General features: G+C 47.9%; 3 protein-coding genes across 4 annotated transcripts in view; 1 reads left to right on the forward strand and 2 right to left on the reverse strand.

The window, feature by feature from the left end:
• Nucleotides 1–1,128, forward strand: part of mphosph6 (M-phase phosphoprotein 6) — a 3,369-nt gene extending 2,241 nt beyond the window's left edge. The window contains exons 3-5 of the mRNA XM_019257786.2: nt 355–445; nt 537–643; nt 725–1,128. Of these exons, the coding sequence (XP_019113331.1) occupies nt 355–445; nt 537–643; nt 725–857 (331 nt within the window). The 3' untranslated portion in view covers nt 858–1,128. The remainder of the gene's footprint in view (nt 1–354; nt 446–536; nt 644–724) is intronic.
• A 125-nt stretch (nt 1,129–1,253) lies between these two features.
• hsd17b2 (hydroxysteroid (17-beta) dehydrogenase 2) lies at nt 1,254–4,277 on the reverse strand. The gene is made up of 5 exons (XM_010755425.3): nt 2,907–4,277; nt 2,611–2,823; nt 2,222–2,407; nt 1,901–2,038; nt 1,254–1,826 (listed from the first exon to the last, which is right to left on the reverse strand). The coding sequence occupies exons 1-5, from the start codon at nt 3,154–3,156 to the stop codon at nt 1,489–1,491; spliced, it is 1,125 nt and encodes a 374-aa protein (XP_010753727.1). The 5' UTR covers nt 3,157–4,277; the 3' UTR covers nt 1,254–1,488.
• A 142-nt stretch (nt 4,278–4,419) lies between these two features.
• On the reverse strand, nt 4,420–25,955 carry rbl2 (retinoblastoma-like 2 (p130)). Of its 2 annotated transcripts, none has more exons than XM_027275811.1 (22): nt 25,640–25,806; nt 21,956–22,086; nt 17,936–18,136; nt 17,760–17,824; nt 16,920–17,048; nt 16,297–16,457; nt 16,158–16,222; nt 12,102–12,273; nt 11,854–12,017; nt 11,606–11,718; nt 11,427–11,530; nt 11,199–11,336; nt 10,746–10,910; nt 10,532–10,640; nt 10,119–10,364; nt 9,866–10,044; nt 7,428–7,604; nt 7,275–7,346; nt 7,106–7,196; nt 6,752–6,978; nt 6,241–6,414; nt 4,420–4,854 (listed from the first exon to the last, which is right to left on the reverse strand). In XM_027275811.1, the coding sequence occupies exons 1-22, from the start codon at nt 25,775–25,777 to the stop codon at nt 4,687–4,689; spliced, it is 3,189 nt and encodes a 1,062-aa protein (XP_027131612.1). In that variant the 5' UTR covers nt 25,778–25,806; the 3' UTR covers nt 4,420–4,686. The 2 variants fall into 2 exon arrangements, with proteins under 2 accessions (XP_027131612.1, XP_027131611.1); XM_027275810.1 differs by having other exon boundaries at nt 4,421–4,854; nt 6,752–6,981; nt 25,640–25,955.
• Between the last annotated feature and the right edge of the window lie 810 nt (nt 25,956–26,765).

Genomic DNA, 26,765 nt, shown 5'->3' on the forward strand with positions numbered 1-26,765 from the left:
ACACACACACACACACACACACACACACACCACACTCGTCTCCGCTGCTGCCGTCGCTCTTCTCACAGGTTTCTTTAACCTCTAAACATCCTGATTCTTACATCCGTCTTTGCTTCCTTTTTTTTCCTCCTCTTACTCATTTTCTTTGCCTCTGCATCCCTCTCTCTCTCTCTCTCTCTCTCTCTCTCTCTCTCTCTCTGGTCTCTGATTGGTGGTCTCTCTCTCTCTCTCTCTCTCTCTCTCTCTCTCTCTCTCTCTCTCTCTCTCTGGTCTCTGATTGGTGGTCTCTCTCTCTCTCTGGTCTCTGATTGGTGGTCTCTCTCTCTCTCTGGTCTCTGATTGGTGGTCTGACAGGAGCCTGATCATCGAGGAGCAGAGCTTCGTCCCCTGTGAGGACTTGAAGTTTGGTCGAATCTCCTTCAAAGGTTTTAATCCAGAAGTCGAGGTTTGTTTAAACATGAAGCAGATTAATTAATTCAATTAATTATTTTTAATGAAATTATTATTAAAATGTTGAATAAATGTTTGATTGACAGAAGCTGATGATTCTGATGAACCCAAGAGGAGAAGAAGGAGGAGGAGGAGGAGGAGGAGGAGAGAGTCGGATGCAGATGGACGTCACAGATGAAGAGATGGCTCTGAGGTGAACCGTCAGCTGATCCATGTAAGACGTGTGAGCGCTGTGATTGGTCGATCGCCTGATTAAACTTAAACTGTTTTTCAGGTACGAGAGTTTAGTCGGATCCATGAAGAAGAAGTTTGCAAAGAAACGAGAGAGAGCGACAAACGAAGACGACGAGAACCAAAACATCTCCGAGACCATCACCAAGAGAGTCTTTATGAAGCCTCAAGACTGAGACTGAGACTGCCTCCAGACTGAGACTGAGACTGCCTCCAGACTGAGACTGCCTCCAGACTGAGACTGAGACTGCCTCCAGACTGAGACTGAGACTGCCTCCAGACTGAGACTGAGACCGTAAATCTTTTTATTTTTGTGACATGTGCTTGCAGAGTGTCTGCGCCGTCTGTAGCAGCGTGTTCAGTCCTTGAAGCTGATTGGATGTTGTACATCCTGTTTTTATCTCTGCTGTGAAGTTTTTCAGGTTGTCATTAAATCACAGCTCCGTGTTTCTCGTGTCTGTTTGTTTCTTTGATGTTACCAGTCTTTATGCTAAGCTAAGCTAATCAGCTGTTAGCATGATCACATGACGACAGACTGGATGATTTTAGTTTGTTTACAAAATAAGAGCATGTCCGTGGATCTGTTTCCTGTTCCTGTGGGAACCTGCACAGAGGGGAAGACGTCTGATCTCAGCAGAACAAGTTCAGGAACGTTTGTTTAACGTTTGTGTTTAAACTTTATTCAGATTTGATTTGATTTCTTACAGTTGATGACATCACACTGCATCACTTCATCTGAACTGTGACATCACGCTGACCTCACACTGTGATGTCATCCCTCTGAGGCGCCTCGTCCTCCCATGATGCTCAGCTCCTGCTGAGGCCCGCCGGACACACGTCATGTTTGATGAGGCTCGTGATGGCGGCGTCAAACACGAAGGCGGGAAAGTGGCGGTGCAGAAAGGGGAGGAGCCATCCCATCTGTCCGGGCGCATACAAGGAGCGTGGACGAGGTGACATCAGAGCGTGACACATGGCGTCCACCACGGGGGACAGATCCTCGGCGCAGTCACCGGACATTTTGGACAGACTGCTCGGCAGAGACATGATGTACGCCGTCCCATAATCCTCTCTGGCTTCAGAGCAGACGGATGCCAGGATCTCGTCTCTGAAGCGAGCGACGTCATCAGCGTTACCGAAGAGGTCTGACAGGAAAAGACGGAAAGGTCACAGAGGTCACAGGAAGGAGAACAGAGTTTGGACCTGAAATGAGACGTACTGGTTCTGAAGCCCGCGGGTTGGATGAGCGACACGTGAACGCCCCACGCTGACAGCTCCAACCTCATGACCCGAGAGAAGATGCTGAGCGCCGCCTTCGAGGCGCCGTACGCAGCAAACATCGGCAACGGGACGTCACCTGAGACGCAGAGACACACTGAATGTTAATCTAACGTTAGATTAACATTACAATAACATTAGATTAACGTTAGAGATGGGTGTTATTTAATATTCATCAGTGAAACAAAGGTCACATGACCACAGGTAAACACCTGAACAGGTAAAACCTGCTCCTGGTTCTGAAGGTTCTGTTCGGATCTACCTGCCAAGCTGGACACGTTGACGATGCGTCCTCTGGACCTCCTCAGCAGAGGGAGGAACACCTGACTCATCTTCACCGCAGACAGGAAGTTCACATCCATGCAGCGTCTGTACACCGCGATGGGTTGGAGCTCGGCATCCGCGGGGGAGCCGAGGACTCCGGCGTTATTCACCAAACCCCAGAGACCTGCAGAGACCACGCCGGTGAGTTCAGGTGTGTGCATACATGTGTATATTTTATTTTTATTGGTCAGCGTTGACCTTCACCAGAACAATCACAGCAGGACTCAAACAGTTCATGGACGGTGGACAGCAGTACCTGTCGGACACCTGTGTTCAGCCTCACCTGTGTCGGACACCTGTGTTCAGCCTCACCTGTTTTAGCCTCACCTGTGTCGGACACCTGTGTTCTGATGTAGTGGTGTACGGTCTCGATCTGGGCGCTGTCGGTCACGTCAAGTTGGACGACCTGAAGCTTTTCAGAACCTTGCTCTCGGAGCTGCTGAGCTCCGGATCCGTTCACATCCAGAACTCCAGCAAACACTGTCAGCCCGAGTCCGCTGAGCTGCTTCACCAGAGCCAGACCGAAACCAGAATCACAACCTGGACAAGATAACCTCCAATGAAACATCTTGAACTGTCAGCAAGACATCACACCCAGCTGTGTGTGTGTGTGTGTGTGAGACCTGTCACCAGCACCGCTCTGTCCTTCGTCGGCAGCAGTTGGACCTTCGTCTTCGTCACACAGGTGAGGAGGATGAAGCTGAGGATGAGGAGGACCCCGCCACACACACCTGGAGGAACCATGAAGCAAGCGGAGGTCCCGATGAGGGCGGCGGCGCCGGGTCCGACCCGGTGACCCTCTGAGAGGCTCCACAGGACCGTGAAGATTGACCCGAGCGCAGCAGCGATGCAGAAACACAGACTGAGCTCCATCTTCTGACGTCTGTCACCAATCAGGTGTTTGTTACAGCCACCTGAAGCCCCGCCCTCTGACTCACCTGCCCACAGGAATGCCGCCCTGCTGCCAACAGGTGTGTTTCCTCAAACCTGTTCTGGCCCGAGGCCGTCCTATCAGGTCCTGGTCTTATCGTCACATCAAGATAAACATCACGAACACGATGTTCTGTTTCCTGTTACAGTGAACCTGTTTTTTCATATTTGTATATAATTATATAAAAATATACAAATATAAATAAAAATACGTCAGGACACATTTTATTTTTTTTACACGTCAAACAGATTTCAGTAAAAAATAAAGGCACTTCATCACATAAAATATCTTCTTCTCTTTTTACAGATATTTACACACAAATCATTGAAATCATCAGGAGCCCTTCATGTGATCAGGTGATCAGGTGATCATGTGACAGAATGAATCAAAGTTTTCATGATGGCTCGTTTCAGATTTAAAATTTGAGAGAAAAAAGTTCAAAACGTTCGATCATAAAATCACTGGAAACATTTGAGAAGAAAACCCACGACGATTGATGATCGATCGATCAGGCGTCAGGCGATCGTCTAATCAACGTCTGATCGATTGATTAGATGATTGATCATTGTCTGATCGCTCATCGAATTCCAACTTTTAGAACTACAGTTCCCATGATGCTTTGTGGGATGTGAGTCAGCTGTTTATATTTGTTTGTCTCTGAGTCTCAGTTCTGTCTACAGTCAGTGTGCTGGGAGCGTTGGACTCTTCTCGTCCTCAGTGGACACCGTTTTGTCTCCGTAGTTGAAGGTGGAGGCGACTGATGAAGCTGCTGGAGCTGAACGTCTTAATATACAAATGTATGCTGGACGGATGTTGATGCTCAGCACAGCTGCAGGTCAGCAAAGAACAACACTACACCAGAAGTACACAGAGTACTGCATAGAGTACACAGAGCAGTACTAACAGAATGATCTGAACTGAAACAGCTGCTTGTCTCCAATAGCAGTTAGCTGAGTTAGCAGTTAGCTCAGTTAGCTGAGTTAGCAGCTGAGTTAGCAGTTAGCTCAGTTAGCTGAGTTAGCATTTAGCTCAGTTAGCTGAGTTAGCAGTTAGCTCAGTTAGCATTTAGCTCAGTTAGCCGAGTTAGCAGTTAGCTGAGTTAGCAGCTGAGTTAGCAGTTAGCTCAGTTAGCTGAGTTAGCAGTTAGCTCAGTTAGCATTTAGCTCAGTTAGCCGAGTTAGCAGTTAGCTGAGTTAGCAGTTAGCTCAGTTAGCTCAGTTAACAGTTAGCTGAGTTAGCTCAGTTAACAGTTAGCTCAGTTAACAGTTAGCTGAGTTAGCTCAGTTAGCAGTTAGCTCAGTTAGCAGTTAGCATCTCCTCATTTACTCTGGATGACATCAGAGATGATATCCACAGGAAGTGATGTCACGCTGGGTCACAGACAGTCATGACTGGCGTCATGTCCGTGCTACAGCTGCACCTGCTGTACAGCACAGCAAAGCCTCGTCCAATCAGGATGAGCGTGTGCGTCCTCAGTAGGAGGAGCTGCGGTCGTTGGCGACGTCCTGCAGGCGGCGGAACAGCGCCGAGTGGTTGTCGGGACAAACCCTCTTTGGAGACGTCTCGTCCTCCAGAACCATGCTGCGCTTCCTGGTCGGAGTCTCTCCGGTCCGGATCATACTGTTGATCTCGTGGAGACGCTGTGAGGTCAGAAGTCACAGGAAGTGAGAAACAGGTTCTGATTCTCAGAGACTATCAAAATAAAACAGCTATGGGCTCTGTTATTTCAGTGTCAGCTGATTCTATCAGACGTGACTTCAGCTGTAAAGGTGTGCTGTGTGTTGTAAAGGTGTGCTCTGTGCTGTAAAGGTGTGCTGTGTGCTGTAAAGGTGTGGTGTGTGTTGAGCTGTAAAGGTGTGCTGTGTGTGTTGAGCTGTAAAGGTGTGCTGTGTGTGTTGAGCTGTAAAGGTGTGCTGTGTGTGTTGAGCTGTAAAGGTGTGCTCTGTGTGTTGAGCTGTAAAGGTGTGCTGTGTGTGTTGAGCTGTAAAGGTGTGCTCTGTGTGTTGAGCTGTAAAGGTGTGCTCTGTGTTGAGCTGTAAAGGTGTGCATTGTGCTGTAAAGGTGTGCATTGTGCTGTAAAGGTGTGCATTGTGCTGTAAAGGTGTGCTGTAAAGGTGTGCTGTGTGTGTTGAGCTGTAAAGGTGTGCTGTGTGTGTTGAGCTGTAAAGGTGTGCTGTGTGTGTTGAGCTGTAAAGGTGTGCTCTGTGTGTTGAGCTGTAAAGGTGTGCTCTGTGTGTTGAGCTGTAAAGGTGTGCTCTGTGTTGAGCTGTAAAGGTGTGCTCTGTGCTGTAAAGGTGTGCTCTGTGCTGTAAAGGTGTGCATTGTGCTGTAAAGGTGTGCTGTAAAGGTGTGCTGTGTGTGTTGAGCTGTAAAGGTGTGCTGTGTGTTGTAAAGGTGTGCTCTGTGTTGTAAAGGTGTGCTCTGTGTTGAGCTGTAAAGGTGTGCATTGTGCTGTAAAGGTGTGCATTGTGCTGTAAAGGTGTGCATTGTGCTGTAAAGGTGTGCTGTAAAGGTGTGCTGTGTGTGTTGAGCTGTAAAGGTGTGCTGTGTGTGTTGAGCTGTAAAGGTGTGCTGTGTGTGTTGAGCTGTAAAGGTGTGCTGTGTGTGTTGAGCTGTAAAGGTGTGCTCTGTGTGTTGAGCTGTAAAGGTGTGCTCTGTGTGTTGAGCTGTAAAGGTGTGCTCTGTGTTGAGCTGTAAAGGTGTGCATTGTGCTGTAAAGGTGTGCATTGTGCTGTAAAGGTGTGCATTGTGCTGTAAAGGTGTGCTCTGTGCTGTAAAGGTGTGTTCTATGTGTTGAGCTGTAAAGGTGTGCTCTGTGCTGTAAAGGTGTGCTCTGTGCTGTAAAGGTGTGCTGTGTGTTGAGCTGTAAAGGTTTGCTCTGTGCTGTAAAGGTGTGCTCTGTGTTGTAAAGGTGTGCTCTGTGCTGTAAAGGTGTGCTGTGTGTTGAGCTGTAAAGGTGTGCTCTGTGCTGTAAAGGTGTGCTCTGTGCTGTAAAGGTGTGCTCTGTGCTGTAAAGGTGTGCTCACGTTGGGGGGGCTGCTGCAGATGTAGTAGTAAATCTTGTCTCGGGTGGTGGTTGGCGTGGAGGCTGAGCCTGACTTGTGTGGTGAGATGTAAATGGAGTGTTTGCTGGACAGAAGCATCCGACGAGGTGAACCGGTCCTCAGGGTCGGGTACGGACACAGAGGGGGGGAGTCCACCTGAACAAAGAACGTTTGTCTGTCTCAAACCTTCTCAGACGATCTCAGACTGTTTCAGACGGTCTCAGACTGTCTCAGACTGTTTCAGACGGTCTCAGATTGTCTCAGACGGTCTCAGACTGTCTCAGACTGTCTCAGACGGTCTCAAACTGTCTTTGACTGTCTTAGATTGTCTCAGACGGTCTCAGACTGTCTCATAAGTGTGTGACCTCATGAATTGTCTCTTTAATAATATCAAGTGTTCAAACCTGTTTCTTTTATTTTGGTGACATCATACATAAAAAAAAAAACTGACTTCTTGTTAACATCACCAGTTTAGAACCAGAACCAGACGTACCCCTGCAGATGGAGAGCTGGCTGAGTATCTCAGAGCGAAGTGTCTCATCTGTTTGATGTAGACGTGGTTGTAGAAGTGAATCAGGTCTCCACGCTCACCCTCAGCCTCGCTCACAGATGAGGACGGGTTCTTGTTGGAGGTGTTGGTCGGGGTGGAGGGGGCACTGCCAGGCTGGGGGGTCGGTAAGGTGCTGCTGGAGCGGATCAGAACTGGACTGATGTCTCCACCTGCTGGAGGGAGACGAGGGGAATAAAATAAAACATATGTTAATATATAAGAGTTCTAAGACAGGAAGTGTGTCCAAAACCAAAACAAGGAGCTACAACAGGCTCAAAGAGTCACACGAGGTGGTACCTGGATCCTGCATGATGTCAGCAGAGGAGTTCTGTTTGTCATTGTTGTCTGAGTGACGTCTCCTCCCTGAGATCAACACACTCCTGTACACCTGAAACACACACACACACACAATTAGAGTGATTGATCGTCAATAAATTTAATATTTCTGATCAGATCTGATTCTTACGCTGCTGCTGGCCTGAGGCTGAGTCCGGTAACACTTCATGATGTTCTGAAAAGATTTGTCTTCTTTGGTCACCTGACGACAACAAACACACATCAATAGAAAGAAACACACACACACACACACACACACACACACACACACACACAAACAGACCTTTGCCATGACGTACACGGCACACATGAGGATCTGGTCCAGGTGCCGGTCCATCATCAGGTCGGTGCAGTGGACCAGAGAATACTCGAAGCACGTCCAGATCTTCCTCCTCAGCTTGGACGAGATGTCCAGTTTGGCACAGAGATCACGGAGACGCACGCTGGCCAGGTGATACACCTGAGGGAGGCGGTCACAGCATCAGGACTTTAACTTTACACCTGGACTCGGACACAAACTCTGACACAGACTCTGACACAGACTCTCACACAAACACTCGGACACAAACACTCGAACACTCGGACACAAACACTCAGACACTTGGACACAAACACTCAGACACAAAAACTCGCACACTCAGACACAAACACTCGGACACAAACACTCGGACACAAACACTTGAACACTCAGACACAAACACTCAGACACAAACACTCGCACACTCAGACACAAACACTCGGACACAAACACTCGGACACAAACACTTGAACTCTCGGACACAAACACTCGGACACAAACACTTGGACACAAACACTCGAACACTTGGACACAAACACTCGGACACAAACACTCGAACACTTGGACACAAACACTCGGACACAAACACTTGAACACTTGGACAAAAACACTCAAACACTCGGACACAAACACTTGAACACTCGGACACAAACACTCGGACACAAACACTTGAACACTCGGACTCAAACACTTGAACACTCGGACACAAACACTTGGACACAAACACTTGAACACTCGGACACAAACACTCGGACACAAACACTCGGACACTCGGACACAAACACTCGCACACTCAGACACAAACACTCGAACACTCGGACACAAACACTTGGACACAAACACTTGGACACAAACACTCGAACACTCGGACACAAACACTCGAACACTCAGACACAAACACTCGCACACTCAGACACAAACACTCAAACACTCGGACACAAACACTCGGACACAAACACTCGGACACTCGGACACAAACACTCGCACACTCAGACACAAACACTCGAACACTCGGACACAAACACTTGGACACAAACACTTGGACACAAACACTCAAACACTCGGACACAAACACTCGGACACAAACACTCGAACACTCGGACAAAAACACTCAAACACTCGGACACAAACACTCGAACACTCAGACACAAACACTCGCACACTCGGACACAAACACTCGAACACTCGGACACAAACACTTGGACACAAACACTCAAACACTCGGACACAAACACTCGAACACAAACACTCGGACAAAAACACTTGAACACTTGGACAAAAACACTTGAACACTCAGACACAAACACTTGAACACTCGGACACAAACACTCGGACACAAACACTTGGACACAAACACTCGAACACTTGGACAAAAACACTTGAACACACGGACACAAACACTCGAACACTTGGACACAAACACTCGGACACAAACACTCGAACACTTGGACACAAACACTCGAACACTTGGACAAAAACACTCGGACACAAACACTCGAACACTCGGACACAAACACTTGAACACTCGGACACAAACACTTGAACACTCGGACACAAACACTCGAACACTTGGACAAAAACACTCGAACACAAACACTTGGACACAAACACTTGAACACTCGGACACAAACACTTGGACACAAACACTCAAACACTCGCACACTCGGACACAAACACTTGAACACTCAGACACAAACACTCGGACACAAACACCCGGACACAAACACTCGAACACTTGGACAAAAACACTCGAACACAAACACTCGGACACAAACACTTGGACACTCTGACACAAACACTCGGACACAAACACTTGGACACAAACACTCGGACACAAACACTTGAACACTTGGACAAAAACACTCGAACACACGGACACAAACACTTGAACACTCGGACACAAACACTCGGACACAAACACTTCAACACTCGGACACGAACACTCGGACACAAACACTCGGAAACGAACACTCGGACACAAACAATCGGACACAAACACTCGGACACAAACACTTGAACACTCGGACACAAAAACTCGGACACAAACACTTGAACACTTGGACACAAACACTTGAACACTTGGACACAAACACTCGCACACAAACACTTGAACACTTGGACAAAAACACTCGAACACTCGGACACAAACACTTGAACACACGGACACAAACACTTGAACACTCGGACACAAACACTCGGACACAAACACTTCAACACTCGGACACGAACACTCGGACACAAACAATCGGACACAAACACTCGGACACAAACACTCGGACACTCGGACACAAACACTCGGACACAAACCTTTAGACACAAACACTCGGACACGAACACTCGGACACAAACCTTTAGACACAAACACTCGAACACAAACACTCGGACACAAACACTCGGACACAGACTCAGACTCGGACTAGTACCTTCCTGAAGAACAGTGACAGCGAACCTTTCTTCAGAGGACTGCTGGACGGTTTGGTGGCTGGTTTGGTGACAGCTGATTGGACGGTGAGCGTCCCGGTCAGAGGCTGTAGCTGACCCTGTCCGGTCACGCTCATCGGGACGGGGATGAAGGTGATGCCTCCGCTCTCATTGGCTATCCCTGCAGAGGTCAGAGGTCACTGTTAGTGGTGATTATCACTCAGGTGTCACCGTCAGCTGTGTTCGGACTCTCACCGTGCACAGGTATGGAGACCGTCTGCCCGTTGTTGGCGGTGACGGTCAGCACCGTCGGCCCGGCTGGGATGGTCGTGACCAGGCTGGCCTGGCCCGTCTTGGCTGCCAGTGCTGTGCTGGTGCTGTTGGTGTTGGCGGTGACTCCAGGCTCGCTGTCCGGCGGGTCCACGAACAGACGGCGACAAAATGGGCCTTTGGGTGGAGAGCTGTACCGGTCCTGCAGGGTGGTGGGGGAGGGGGACACACCTGGAGGGGGCGGGGCAGATTATCTCACATTAATCCAGGTTTAATCTGGACTGTCACAGCGTGATGCTCGTCGTCACAGCGTGATGCTCGTCGTCGCGGCGTGATGCTCGTCGTCATGGCGTGATGCTTGTCGTCGCAGCGTGACAAGGATCAGTAACTGGACTCACCTTTGAAGGTGCTGTTGGTGCTGAGGTCCAGCCCGTGGCTGACAGGGGTCAGAGGAACGCTGCCTGAGCTGCTCTCATCGCTGTGTTCCAGGTACTGAGGAGGCATCACCTGAAACCAGACAACAAACAGAACCACGATGAGGAAGACCCGAGGAACCAGGATCACATATAGAGTGTGGACGGGTTCTACGTGTTACTCTGTGTGTGTCTTGACCTGCTGGCAGGCCGGGACGTGCTCTTTGGCCCCACGGAGGCTCTCCCACAGCGGGGAGTCGCTGGTCCAGGCCAGGCTCTCCAGAACCTGCTCCTCCACCTGGTTCAGGTGCTTCACCACCTCCCGGAACAGACCCTGCTCGGACCGCACCAACACCTCGATCACCTGCAGACACACACAGCTCAGGTGTACTGATACATGTAGAAGTGATCAGGTGTATTGATACACGTAGAAGTGATCAGGTGTATTGATACCTTGTAGAAGTGATCAGGTGTATTGATACATGTAGAAGTGATCAGGTGTATTGATACCTTGTAGAAGTGATCAGGTGTACTGATACACGTAGAAGTGATCAGGTGTATTGATACACGTAGAAGTGATCAGGTGTACTGATACACGTAGAAGTGATCAGGTGTATTGATACCTTGTAGAAGTGATCAGGTGTATTGATACCTTGTAGAAGTGATAGGCAGGGAGCTGGAAGATGGCGATCAGGTTTGGGAAATCTCCTGGAGGTCTGTAGGAGAAGACGACGATCTCCAGACAGCAGACGAGCAGAGAGCGATGGAAGACGTCCTGCTCCAGGATACACTGACACACACACACGTTAAAGTGTTTGTTGTGTATGTGTCACATTATATCTATAGATACAGGTGATGTCTTCATCGTGTGTTCACTCACCGACAGGTCGGCGTCTCCCAGGATCATCTTCTCTCTCTCGATGATGGACTCCAGGATCCTGTAGTAGAGCGCCTCTGCCAGGTGGAAGTACTTCACTGCTGTGTCTGCACGGAGAAGGTTTGTCAGATGAGAGTGCGTCACATGTCACATGAGTTTCCCGTTGATGAGTTCAGGTGTACCTTTCCCCGTCCTGCTGATCTCCGAGCCGCCGCTCTCCAAATGCTGAGAGAAGAGCTTAAACATGTCCTTCAGGCGCCTGCTGATCACATCACTGGGGTCTCTGGCACAGGTCCTGCAGGGGGACAGTCTGTGTCGTTACACCGCCGCAGGTGACAGCAGACAAGACTGTGACCTCACAGGTGAGAGCTTGCTCTCACGGCTCTTACCTGTGAGGTCACAGTCTCACAGAGTCCGCCATTAAACTCACCTGAGCGTCTCCATTAGCTTAGCGCTCGGCCCCTGCTTGGTGCCTGACAGCAGTGTGTGGAGTCGCCCGACGCTCTTCATGGCGGACAACACGGGAGGCAGCGAGCTGTTCTCCTGAACGTACTTCCTGCCTGTCAGAGGGGTGGAGACCTTCAGAGCTGAGGCCTGATGATGATGATGACAGAGACAGACAGATGAGAACAGGTAAACTCTACAAACATGGCTCAGCTGATCAGTTTACTGTCTGACCGTGAGGCTGCTGTGCAGCCTGCTGGTGGAGCTGTCCTGGTTCTCCACCCCCCCAAACAGGCATGGACCCGGGGTACCGATGTCTTCGCTCGCCCCCTCCCCGGTGAAGATCCTCTCATCCAGACTGCCCGAGGCCAGAATGTGTTCCTCGTAAACCCGACTGAGAGACAGACTGAGCACAGACACAGAGAGCATGATTCATTATTAGTTCATTTATTCCTGCGACTGTGACTGTGTCTGTCTGTGACTGTGTCTGTGACTGTCTGTGACTGTCTGTGTCTGTCTGTGACTGTGTCTGTGACTGTCTGTGACTGTCTGTCTGTGACTGTGACTGTCTGTGACTGTGACTGTGTCTGTCTGTGACTGTCTGTGTCTGTGACTGTGACTGTCTGTGTCTGTGACTGTGACTGTGTCTGTCTGTGACTGTGTCTGTCTGTGACTGTGACTGTCTGTCTGTGACTGTGACTGTCTGTGACTGTGACTGTGACTGTGTCTGTCTGTGACTGTGACTGTGTCTGTCTGTGACTGTGTCTGTCTGTGACTGTGACTGTCTGTGACTGTGACTGTGTCTGTCTGTGACTGTGACTGTGTCTGTCTGTGACTGTGTCTGTCTGTGACTGTGACTGTCTGTGACTGTGACTGTGTCTGTCTGTGTCTGTGTCTGTTTGTGACTGTGTCTGTGACTCTCTGTGTCTGTCTGTGACTGTGTCTGTCTGTGACTGTGTCTGTCTGTGACTGTGACTGTCTGTGACTGTGACTGTGTCTGTCTGTGACTGTGACTGTGTCTGTCTGTGACTGTGTCTGTCTGTGACTGTGACTGTGTCTGTCTGTGTCTGTGTCTGTTTGTGACTGTGTCTGTGACTCTCTGTGTCTGTCTGTGACTGTGTCTGTCTGTGACTGTCTGTCTGTGACTGTGTCTGTCTGTGACTGTCTGTGACTGTCTGTCTGTGACTGTGTCTGTGTCTGTTTGTGACTGTGTCTGTGACTCTCTGTGTCTGTCTGTGACTGTCTGTGACTGTGACTGTGCCTGTCTGTGACTCTGTCTGTCTGTGTCTGTGTCTGTGACTGTGTCTGTCTGTGACTGTGTCTGTCTGTGACTGTCTGTGTCTGTCTGTGTCTGTGTCTGTGTCTGTCTGTGACTGTGTCTGTCTGTGACCGTCTGTCTGTGACTGTGTCTGTCTGTGACTGTCTGTGACTGTCTGTCTGTGACTGTGTCTGTGTCTGTTTGTGACTGTGTCTGTGACTCTCTGTGTCTGTCTGTGACTGTCTGTGACTGTGACTGTGCCTGTCTGTGACTCTGTCTGTCTGTGTCTGTGTCTGTGTCTGTGACTGTGTCTGTCTGTGACTGTGTCTGTCTGTGACTGTCTGTGTCTGTCTGTGTCTGTGACTGTGTCTGTCTGTGACTGTGTCTGTCTGTGACTGTCTGTGACTGTCTGTCTGTGACTGTCTGTGTCTGTGACTGTCTGTGACTGTGTCTGTGACTCTCTGTGTCTGTCTGTGACTGTGTCTGTCTGTGACTGTGTCTGTCTGTGACTGTCTGTGACTGTCTGTCTGTGACTGTCTGTGTCTGTGACTGTCTGTGACTGTGTCTGTGACTCTCTGTGTCTGTCTGTGACTGTGTCTGTCTGTGACTCTGTCTGTCTGTGACTGTCTGTGACTGTCTGTCTGTGACTGTCTGTGTCTGTGACTGTCTGTGACTGTGTCTGTGACTCTCTGTGTCTGTCTGTGACTGTGTCTGTCTGTGACTCTGTCTGTGACTGTCTGTCTGTGACTGTCTGTGACTGTCTGTCTGTGACTGTGACTGTCTGTGACTGTGACTGTGTCTGTCTGTGTCTGTGTCTGTTTGTGACTGTGTCTGTGACTCTCTGTGTCTGTCTGTGACTGTGTCTGTCTGTGACTGTCTGTCTGTGACTGTGTCTGTCTGTGACTGTCTGTGACTGTCTGTCTGTGACTGTGTCTGTGTCTGTTTGTGACTGTGTCTGTGACTCTCTGTGTCTGTCTGTGACTGTGTCTGTCTGTGACTGTCTGTCTGTGACTGTGTCTGTCTGTGACTGTCTGTGACTGTCTGTCTGTGACTGTGTCTGTGTCTGTTTGTGACTGTGTCTGTGACTCTCTGTGTCTGTCTGTGACTGTCTCTGTCTGTGACTGTCTGTCTGTGACTGTGTCTGTCTGTGACTGTCTGTGACTGTCTGTCTGTGACTGTGTCTGTGTCTGTTTGTGACTGTGTCTGTGACTCTCTGTGTCTGTCTGTGACTGTGTCTGTCTGTGACTGTCTGTCTGTGACTGTGTCTGTCTGTGACTGTCTGTGACTGTCTGTCTGTGACTGTGTCTGTGTCTGTTTGTGACTGTGTCTGTGACTCTCTGTGTCTGTCTGTGACTGTGTCTGTCTGTGACTGTGTGTCTGTGACTGTGTCTGTCTGTGACTGTCTGTGACTGTCTGTCTGTGACTGTGTCTGTCTGTGACTGTCTGTGACTGTCTGTCTGTGACTGTGTCTGTGTCTGTTTGTGACTGTGTCTGTGACTCTCTGTGTCTGTCTGTGACTGTGTCTGTCTGTGACTGTCTGTCTGTGACTGTGTCTGTCTGTGACTGTCTGTGACTGTCTGTCTGTGACTGTCTGTGACTGTGTCTGTGACTCTCTGTGTCTGTCTGTGACTGTCTGTGACTGTCTGTCTGTGACTGTCTGTGACTGTGTCTGTGACTGTCTGTGTCTGTCTGTGACTGTGTCTGTCTGTGACTGTGTCTGTCTGTGTCTGTGACTGTCTGTGTCTGTCTGTGTCTGTGACTGTCTGTGACTGTCTGTGACTGTGTCTGTCTGTGACTGTCTGTGACTGTCTGTGACTGTCTGTGACTGTGACTATCTGTGACTGTCTGTGTCTGTCTGTCACTGTGTCTGTCTGTGTCTGTGACTGTCTGTGTCTGTCTGTCACTGTGTCTGTCTGTCTGTGTCTGTGACTCTGTCTGTCTGTGACTGTGTCTGTGACTGTCTGTGACTCTCTGTGTCTGTCTGTGACTGTCTGTCTGTGACTGTCTGTGACTGTCTCTCTGTGACTGTGTCTGTCTGTGACTGTCTGTGACTGTGTCTGTCTGTGACTGTGTCTGTCTGTGTCTGTGACTGTCTGTGTCTGTCTGTGTCTGTGACTGTCTGTGACTGTCTGTGACTGTGTCTGTCTGTGACTGTGTCTGTCTGTGTCTGTGACTGTCTGTGTCTGTCTGTGTCTGTGACTGTCTGTGACTGTCTGTGTCTGTGACTGTCTGTGACTGTCTGTGACTGTCTGTGACTGTGACTATCTGTGACTGTCTGTGTCTGTCTGTCACTGTGTCTGTCTGTGTCTGTGACTGTCTGTGTCTGTCTGTCACTGTGTCTGTCTGTCTGTGTCTCTGTGTGTCTGTGACTGTGACTGTGTCTGTGACTGTCTGTGACTGTGTCTGTCACTCTGTCTGTGACTGTGACTGACATCATACGTCATCATACATCATCGTATGTCATCATACATCATCGTATGTCATCATACATCATTGTATGTCATCATACGTCATCATACATCATCGTATGTCATCATACGTCATCATACGTCATTGTATGTCATCATACGTCATTGTACGTCATCATACATCATCGTATGTCATCATACATCATCGTATGTCATCATACGTCATTGTACGTCATCATACATCATCGTATGTCATCATACATCATCTATGTCATCATACGTCATCGTATGTCATCATACATCATCGTATGTAATCGTATGTCATCATACGTCATCGTATGTCATCATACATCATCGTATGTCATCATACGTCATCGTATGTCATTATACGTCATCATACGTCATCGTACGTCATCGTACGTGATCATACATCATTGTACGTCATCATATGTCATCATACATCATCGTATGTCATCATATGTCATCATACGTCATCGTATGTCATCATACGTCATCGTATGTCATCGTATGTCATCATACATCATTGTATGTCATCATACGTCATCGTATGTCATCATACGTCATTGTATGTCATCATACATCATGACACTGTGTGAAACTCACAAACTGTCTCCAAAGTTGAGAGGATCCAGAAAGCCGGTCAGAGTGTCTTCTTTACCTCTGAGGATCTGTGACAGACAGACTGAGATCAGTGTGTGTCTGTGTGTCTGTGTGTCTGTGTGTGTGTGTGTGTGTGTCTCACCCTCTTGTGGAAAAGTTTCTTGATGAACGGTTTCCAGAAATGTTCTTTGACTCCTTTGGCCTCCAGCAGCAGACCACCATGAAGCTCACACAGCTGCTCCATGAAGCAGTACGGACCTGAAGACGGACGGAAGTCTTTACTGCTGAAGTCCTCAGGTAGACCTGCACCCACACACACACACACACACACACACACACACACACACACACACACACACATCTGATGATTAAGTAAAGGTGACAGGAAGTTGAAATAAAAAAATAGAATAAAATAAAAAATAAATAATTAAATAAATAAAATAAATTAATTGCTGCTGTGTTTTGGGGGTTTGAAGCTTCGTGTGAGTTCAGCTTGACAGTTTGACAGTTTCCATGTTGAGGTCTGCGGAGCAGCTTCCTCTCTGCAGTAAACTACGTCAGTGTTTGGAGGTGGAGGTGATAGGCGGAGGCACAGCAGGAAACAGCAGGCAGAGCTTATGAATACAAACTTTAGACTTCCTGATTCAGCTTTATGACTGTAATGTTTGGAACGACGATGAGCAGCTTGAACAGAAGACTGACAGGAAACAGCTGATCGTGTCCAAGAGACACAGACTAATCTGTTAGAATGCTGTAGCGTGGTACCTGTGAAGTCCGGGTTGAGAAGATCTTTGCGGGCGTTGCAGAGCAGAGCGTTGGTGAAGACGAGGTCGACAGCACACAGCAGGAGATGGTACGAGTTCACCACGTCATCACTGATCATCGGGAAGTTACCTGAACCACAGACAGGCAGAGAGAGCGAGACAGAGAGTGAGACAGACTATGATGAATGGATGGATGTTTGATGGATGAATGAATGGATGAAAGGTTGGATGGATGTTTGATGGATGAATGGATGGATGGATGGATGGATGGATGATTGGATAGATGGATGAATGGTTGGATGGATGATTGGATGGATGGATGGATGATGAATGGATGGATGATTGGATGGATGGATGGATGTTTGATGGATGAATGAATAGATGAATGGTTGGATGGATGAAAGGTTGGATGGATGTTTGATGGATGAATGGATGGATGATGGATGGATGGATGGATGGATGGATGGATAGATGGATGAATGGTTGGATGGATGGATGATTGGATGCATGTTGGATGGATGGATGGATGATGAATGGATGGATGGATGATTGGATGCATGTTGGATGGATGGATGGATGATGAATGGATGGATGGATGGATGATTGGATGGATGGATGGATGATGAATGGATGGATGGATGGATGATTGGATGGATGGATGGATGGATGGATGGATGGATGATTGGATGGATGGATGGATGGATGGATGATGATTGGATGGATGATGAATGGATGGATGGATGGATGGATGATTGGATGGATGGATGATGATTGGATGGATGGATGGATGATTGGATGGATGGATGATGAATGGATGGATGGATGGATGGATGAGTGTCACCTTTAGCGTGGATGAAGAGGACCCAGCAGAAGTTGAAGACCTCGGTCACGGTGCACGGATGACGTCTACAAACAGGAAGTGAAGTAACGTGAGTCAGCTGATCACTAACGATGTAAACATCAGGATATCCTCACAGAACAGCTGATGTGAGGTCACAGGTCGTGGTGATGTCATACCTCTGCTTGCGGCTGCGGTGGACTCGCGGTGGCTCCTCTGAAGGCGCCTTGAACACGGCTCTGAACACGGGAACGTACTTCTTAAAGATGACCGCCGACACGGTGAAGTTCCTCTCCAGTTTGTCTGTGCTCACACGAAAGTCCTGAGGGACGGACGCCATGTCCTGCCACTTCCTCATCTTATTAAAGAACTCTATGAGGCTGAGGAGAGGAGAGGAGAGGAGAGGAGAGGAGGAGGAGAGGGGGAGAGGAAAGGAGAGGAGAGGAGAGGGGGAGAGGAGAGGAAGGGGGAGGGAGAGGAGGGGGGGAGAGGAGGAGCGAGAGGAGAGGGGGAGAGAGGGCAGATGGGGGAGAGCGAGGGGGGGAGAGAAGCGGAGAGGACGGGTGGGGAGAGGAGAGAGGAGAGGGGAGAGACGGCGGGGGGGAGAGGAGCGTGGGAGAGGAGGGAGGGGGAGAGAGAGAGGGGAGAGGAGGGAGAGGGAGAGGGCGGGGGGGAGGAAAGACGAGGAGAGGGAGAGGGGGAGAGGAGAGGGAGTAGAGAGGAGGAGAGGGGAGAGGAGAAGGGAGCGGAGGAGAGGGGGATAGGCGGGGGAGGGATGGTGAGAGGAGAGGCGAGAGCGAGAGGGTGAGAGAGGGGGAGAGGAGGGCTGGAGAGGAGAGGGGGAGAGCGGAGAGGAGAGGAGAGGAGAGGAGGAAGCGTGGGAGAGGAGGGGGGGCTGGAGAGGCGAGGAGTGGAGAGGAGAGGAGAGGGGGAGGCGGGAGAGGGGCGAGAGGCGGGGGGGAGAGGAGTATGGGGAGAGGAGAGGAGGAGGAGAGGAGGAGAGGGGGGGAGAGGAGGGGGGGGGGGGGAAAGGGAGGAGAGGAGAGAGAGATGAGGAGAGAGAGAGAGCAAGGAGTAAAAAATAGGAGGAGGAGGAGAGGGGAGCGGGAGAGGGAGGGGTTTTAATAAAGCGAGGAGGAGGAGGATGAGGCGTTCAGAGCAGACTATGTCATTGATGTGACGGAGGATGTTATGACACCACTTGTACCTGTACAGGTGAGTGCACTGTGTGTCTACCTCATCTCGAGCAGCGCAGGATTCTGTCAGGACACGTCTTTCCCCTCAGCCGTCCCTTTTCCCACTGTCGGACTGACGACTGCCACCGCCACGTAAGAGAGCACGCCAAACCAGTGCAGCTCGCTGCCCTGACGCCATCCATGACGGAGGAGGAGGCGGATTCCATGACAAGAGGAGAGAGAGTTAATTAAATATTTAATGATTATTTGTCACTGAACTCAAAACTGAGCCGGACGTGGGCCGGCACCTTGCTTGCTCTGCCCTGACGACATATATTAAGCGTACACACAGCCGACACAGGTCTCTTCCGCGCAGTCAATCAAACATTAAGGAGGCAGATTGTTGATGACATGACTGTGACAGCGGGAGGAACAGCTGACACGTCATCGTGACATTCCGTGAGAGGTTTTGCTGTGACTGATCGGTGCTGTGCTGATTCACCTTTGTTTCATGCTCACTGAGTTAGCGCTAACAGCTCATTTTCTGCTGAGTCATGTTAAAGTCCGTGTAACGGCGGGTAATGTTGGTTGGTGGTGGTAAGTGGCAAGGTTAGGCGGTAAATACATATGTTGAAAACTAGTGCTGCAAAACACCGTGAAAAGACTTTGCGCGATGCATGACATGTTAGAGTTTCAACAGTTTTCAGCTCCAGGATTCTTGGGCGGTCCTAATAGGAGCGCCGTGAAGTACGCTTCTAGCTCTGCCTCTCAACATCCCGATGATTCGCTTCTTCCCTGGATGGCAGAATGTGACAACAGCTCTGTTACTTTATTTGAATTTCCAGATTAATGACGTGATGAAGAAGAAGAAGTGGATTGTTGGAGGGCCATATCAATGGAGACCTGAAAATACAAGTATTACCAAAGTTAACGTGATTTTACATTGGTGTAATTGTTACGTGTGAGCTCGTTTTCTGAGCAGTAACGGAACCGGGACGTCTCTGAAGGGAACATATGTCGTCAGATTATGAGTTCACATGTCGTCACATAGCGACAGCCACCTGCCCCACAGTCTGCAGCTGAGAGACTGCCCGTTTTTACCTGACGTGACACCCTGGTTTCCTAAGTTTGTCGGTTATTTGGCTGGGTGGTTAATAACACTTTCTTCTTTATTGTGACGAAAACTCATCACTATTTGACTTCCCCAACGCCTTTACTGTTTGTTTGTTTGGTCACTTAATGACTTGTCATCATGACATAGTGATAAAAGATTTTAAAATTTACCATTTATGGATTAAAAAAAAGATCATAAAAATATTTAATTATCAAAATACATGTGGATTTATGGAGCTTGATCAGATTATTGCTGAATCATGTGACTCTAAAATATATTTACCTTTGAGACAAAAGCACAAACCCGATCATAATATTCATAAATAATAATGTTGAATTTCATACTCATGTACTCTCAATATTATCTTTGATACGTTGCTATAAACTTTAAATAATAATGTCTTTGCGTATAAACAGTTATAAGTACTCAGACAATTCCGTAGCTTTTTTTTAACTTTAATGTCAAAACCCCCCCAATACACAGTAACATACTGCGCCAACGCTTATCAGTCTGTGATCAAACACATTATTATAAGATTATTATTGATTATTATAGATTTGATTCTCATGACACACTGTGAACATTAAAATAAATAAAACAAGTCCAACTATGAAGACGATGATTTCTTCCTACAAAATAATAAATCAGATTTAAAACTACATACTGTTGTTATGTCTTCTGTCAGCTGTTACTGTCAGCTGTTCACTGTCAGACTTTGTTATTAATCTTTTCAGCTGTTCACTGTCAGCTGGTCACTGTCAGGACGTTGTTATTGATTTCTGTCAGGGGACCTGTTCACTGTCAGCTGTTCACTGTTCAACTGTTCAATGTCAACTGTTCACTGCAGACTGTTGTTTATGACTGTCAGATGTTCACTGTCAGCTGTTCAGTCAGCTGTTCACTTTCAGACTGTTGTTATGATCTGTCAGCCTGTTTCACTGTCAGTGTTTACTGTTCAGACTGTTGTTATGATCTGGTCACTGCTCACTGTCAGACTGTTGTTATGATCTGTCAGATGTCACTGTCAGGTGTTTACTGTAGACTGTTGTTGATCTGTCAGACTGTTACTGGCAGTTGTTTTTACTGGTATTAGTTTACTGTTGTTTATGATCTGTCAGCTGTTCACTGTCAGTCTGTTTCACGTTCCCAGTAGAATTTGCCTGTTATGATCCATTGCATCCACACGCTGTTCACCCTGTCTAGGGAGATTTACTTTGTTCATGATATGTCAGCTGTTCACTGTCACGTCGCTGTAATGTCTTCCCTCTCGTCTCAACCCGCTGTCACTGTCAAGCTGCCTTTCACTGTTCAGGTACTGTTGTTCTGCCTCGCTCAGCTTGTTATTCCACACTGTCAGACTGCTTGCTCCTGATCTGACTCAGCCTGTCAACTGCAGACTGTTGTTATTGATCTGTCAGGACTGTTTCACTGTCAGCTGTTTTCAATGTCAAGCCTGGGTGTTACCTCGCACTCTGACTCCAGAGATCCTGCCTTCATGTCACGACTGCTTTGTTATGATTTCTGTCAGTACCTGTTCTCACATACTGCTCACTCTCTCCTCCCTTCTTTTTTCCCCCCAGCCAGCTCCTCCCATCCCTCGTCTTGTTGAAGGCCCCCTGTTGCTGCCTGCTATCAACCAAGCTCTGAACTGGTGAACACGGTGCGGGAAGAGAGGGGGAGAGGAGAGGAGAGGAGAGGAGGAGAGGGGGAGAGGAGGGGGGGGGAAAGGAGAGGAGAGGAGAGAGAGAGCAAGGAGTAAAAAGAGGAGGAGAGGAGAGGAGGAGAGAGAGGAGGGGTAAATAAAGCGAGGAGGAGAGGAGAGGAGTTCAGAGTCAGACTATGTCATGATGTGACGGAGGATGTTATTGACACACTTGTACCTGTACAGGTGAGTGCACTGTGTGTCTTACCTCATCTCTGAGCAGCGCAGGATTCTGGTCAGGGACACGTAGTTCCCCTCAGCCGTCCCTTTTCCCACTGTCGGCACTGAAGACCTGCACGCCACGTACAGAGAGCACGCCAACCAGTGCAGCTCGCTGCCCTGCACGCCATGACGGAGGAGGAGGAGGATGCCATGACAAGAGGAGAGAGAGATTAATTAATATTTAATGATATTTGTCACTGAACTCAAAACTGAGCCGGACGTGGGCGCACCTTGCTGCTGCCCGGACATATTAAGCCGTAACACACAGCGACAGGTCCGCGCAGTCAATCAACATTAAGGAGGCAGATTGTTGATGACAGACTGTGACAGCGGGAACAGCGTGACACGTCATCGTGACATCCGGTGAGGAGGTTTGCTGACTGATCGGTGCTCGTGCTGATTCACCTTTGTTTCATGCTCACCTGAGTTAGCCGCTAACAGCTCATTTCTGCTGAGTCATGTTAAAGTCCGTGTAAAGGCGGTAATACATATGTTGAAAAATAGTTGCTGCAAACACGTGAAAAGACTTTGAGCGATGCATGACATGTTAGAGGTTCAAACAGTTTTCAGTCCAGGATTTTTGGGCGGTCCTAAAAGGAGACCGCGTGACGTCACGCTAGCTCTGCCCTCAACATCCCGATGATGCTTCTTCCCTGGATGGCAGAATGTGACAACAGCTCTGTTACTTTATTTGAATTTCCAGATAATGAAGTGATGAAGAAGAAGTGGATTGTGGAGGGCCATATCAATGGAGACCTGAAAATACAGTAATTACAGTAACGTGATTTTACATGGTGGACATGTAACGTGAGCTCGTTTCCTGAGCAGTAACGGGACCCGGGACGTCTCTGACAGGGAACATATGTCGTCAGATCTGAGTTCACATGTCGTCACATGGACGACAGACACCTGCCCCACAGTCTGCAGCTGAGAGTACTGCCCGTTTTTACCTGACTTTGACACCTGGTTTCGTAAGTTTGTCGTTATTTGGCTGGGTGGTTAATAACACTTTCTTCTTTATTGTGACGAACTCATCACTTATTTTGACTTCACACGGACTTTAATGTTTGTTTGTTTGGTCACTTTTAATGACGTCATCATGACATAGTGATAAAAGATTTTAAATTTTACATTTATGGATTAAAAAAGATCATAAAATATTTAATTATAAAATACACTGTGTGATTTACTGGAGCTGATCAGATTATTGATGAATCATGTGACTTATAAAAGATCATTTACTTTGAGACAAAGCACCGATCATAATATTAATAATAATAATGTGAATTTATACTCATGTACTCTAACATATTATATTTGATACGTTTGAATATAAAACTTTAATAATAATGTACTTTGAGTATAAACAGTTAAAGTACTCAGAATACTGTAGTTTGTACTTTAATGTCAAAACAATACAAAGTAGAAATACTGCAGCAAAGCTTATCAGTCTGTGATCAACACATTATTATAATGATTATTATGATTATTATAGATTTGATTCATCATGACACACTGTGAACATTAAAATAAACTAAACAGATCAAACTATGAAGAGATGATTCTTTCCTACAAATAATAAATCAGATTTAAACTACATACTGTTGTTATGATCTGTCAGCTGTTCACTGTCAGCTGTTCACTGTCAGACTGTTGTTATAATCTGTCAGCTGTTCACTGTCAGCTGTTCACTGTCAGACTGTTGTTATGATCTGTCAGACTGTTCACTGTCAGCTGTTCACTGTCAACTGTTCACTGTCAGCTGTTCACTGTCAGACTGTTGTTATGATCTGTCAGACTGTTCACTGTCAGCTGTTCACTGTCAGCTGTTCACTGTCAGACTGTTGTTATGATCTGTCAGACTGTTCACTGTCAGCTGTTTACTGTCAGACTGTTGTTATGATCTGTCAGCTGCTCACTGTCAGACTGTTGTTATGATCTGTCAGACTGTTCACTGTCAGGTGTTTACTGTCAGACTGTTGTTATGATCTGTCAGACTGTTCATTGTCAGCTGTTTACTGTCAGACTGTTGTTATGATCTGTCAGCTGTTCACTGTCAGCTGTTCACTGTCAGACTGTTGTTATGATCTGTCAGCTGTTCACTGTCAGCTGTTGTTATGATCTGTCAGACTGTTCACTGTCAGCTGTTCACTGTCAGACTGTTGTTATAATCTGTCAGCTGTTCACTGTCAGCTGTTCACTGTCAGACTGTTGTTATGTCTGTCAGACTGTTCACTGTCAGCTGTTCACTGTTAGACTGTTGTTATGATCTGTCAGCTGTTCACTGTCAGCTGTTCACTGTCAGACTGTTGTTATGTCTGTCAGACTGTTCACTGTCAGCTGTTCACTGTCAGACTGTTGTTATGATATGTCAGCTGCTCACTGTCAGACTGTTGTTATGATCTGTCAGACTGTTTACTGTCAGACCTGTTGTTATGATCTGTCAGACTGTTCACTGTCAGCTGTTCACTGTCAGCTGTTCACTGTCAGACTGTTGTTATGATCTGTCAGACTGTTCACTGTCAGCTGTTTACTGTCAGACTGACGTTATGATCTGTCAGCTGTTCACTGTCAGACTGTTATGATCTGGCAGACTGTTCACTGTCAGCTGTTCACTGTCAGACTGTTGTTATGATCTGTCAGCTGTTCACTGTCAGACTGTTATGATCTGGCAGACTGTTCACTGTCAGCTGTTCACTGTCAGACTGTTGTTATGATCTGTCAGCTGTTCACTGTCAGACTGTTATGATCTGGCAGACTGTTCACTGTCAGCTGTTTACTGTCAGACTGTTGTTATGATCTGTCAGCTGTTCACTGTCAGACTGTTATGATCTGGCAGACTGTTCACTGTCAGCTGTTTACTGTCAGACTGTTGTTATGATCTGTCAGCTGTTCACTGTCAGACTGTTATGATCTGGCAGACTGTTCACTGTCAGCTGTTTACTGTCAGACTGTTGTTATGATCTGTCAGCTGTTCACTGTCAGACTGTTATGATCTGGCAGACTGTTCACTGTCAGCTGTTTACTGTCAGACTGTTGTTATGATCTGTCAGCTGTTCACTGTCAGACTGTTATGATCTGTCAGACTGTTCACTGTCAGCTGTTCACTGTCAGACTGTTGTTATGATCTGTCAGACTGTTCACTGTATGCTGTTCACTGTCAGACTGTTATGATCTGGCAGACTGTTCACTGTCAGCTGTTCACTGTCAGACTGTTGTTATGATCTGTCAGCTGTTCACTGTCAGCTGTTTACTGTCAGACTGTTGTTATGATCTGTCAGCTGTTCACTGTTTACATCAGATTAACGAACATGTTCAACAAACTGTCACTGCATGTGCGTACAACGTTTGTACAACGTTAGTATAACGTTAGTATAACGCTTTATGATGTTTTTTATAATGTTTATATAACGTTTTTCTAACTTTGTACAATGTTTATACAACGTTAATATAACGTTTGTTGGATCTATAACGTTTTTCTAACCTTTGTATAATGTTTATACAACGTTTCTATAACGTTTTTCTAACGTTGTCCTGAGGTTCGGGTCCGTTAGCTGCTCACTGTTAGCATTAACGTTAGTGTCACGGTGTTACAGTGAAAACGGAGCCGCACAGAAACATGAGCGGAACCTGGTGTGGGTTCGGTCGGTCCGGTCCGGTCCGGTCGTACCTCTAAGGTGAAGTTGGTGCTGATGTTCTGGAAGGTTCTCCACGCCTCGCTGCTCGCCTCCTCGTCCATGTTCAGAGCCCGGCACAGCTCCTCGAACCCGGCGCGCGCTCTCTGCACTAAGTCGTCGTCGTCGCTCATTTTGAGTCCTCGCGAACAAACGAGGCGGGAAAAAGGCACGTTAACGTGACGTACGGCAGCACCGACACCGACTGCAGCCGCTGATACCAGAGCTGTTCGCTCAAACCGGCCGTTAACGGAATTATTACCGGGAGAGCTTCACGGTCCGGACACTGAGGCCATTTAAATGTCCTCTGACTGACAGCGTTACGCTGCGTACGTACGGAGCGCCGCCAGCCAGCGTCAAACGTCATCTCCGTGCGTGGCTTACGTAGAGAATACCAGAAACAGCGTAACTCAGCCCCCTAAACGTGCGTACAGAGGGGCGGGGCCGCTGTCAATCAAAACACTACGACTTCCGGTGTTTTGTTATTCCTGACGGAGCCTCGGCCGGAAGTGACGTTGTTTAACGCGTTAGAGTTTGTTGTTAAAATGTGACGTCAGCTGAAGGCTCTGACGTCATGGTCTGATCACAGCACAGAGGAATATCAATTATGTAAATTAATTCATTATTAATTATTGTTATAACTCTGACGTCATTAAGAACTCATTACTCACACACACAAAATAAAAACTTTAATAAATGACTTCACGTGAACTCTGATACAGAACCTCTATAGAACCTCTCTGTCTCCGTCTCTGGGTTCTCTGCAGTAGAACCTCTCTGTCCTGATCCAGACGTCCTCAGACCTGCAGTGATGTCAGCAGGTTGTAGGTCTGGTGGTGTCTCTGATGACCTCAGCAGTCCACTCAGGGAGGAAGTGGTCTCGGCGGGCCTTGCAAATGTCGTGCAGACTCTGGGCGTCAGGGGTTGATGTCGCTCAGGTGGAGGTCAGGGTGGAGGTCAGGGCGGAGGGTGGAGGTCAGGGCGGAGGTCAGGGTGGAGGTCAGGGTGGAGGTCAGGGCGGAGGTCAGGGTGGAGGTGAAGCAGCACTGCTCTGGAGTCAGCTGTTCCTCCACGCCGTCCGACACCACGGACTTCTGAAAGAAGCAGCAACCTGATGTGACA

The sequence above is a fragment of the Larimichthys crocea genome, unplaced genomic scaffold (genome assembly GCF_000972845.2).
Source record: "Larimichthys crocea isolate SSNF unplaced genomic scaffold, L_crocea_2.0 scaffold214, whole genome shotgun sequence".
In the NCBI taxonomy this organism is placed as follows: domain Eukaryota; kingdom Metazoa; phylum Chordata; class Actinopteri; family Sciaenidae; genus Larimichthys; species Larimichthys crocea.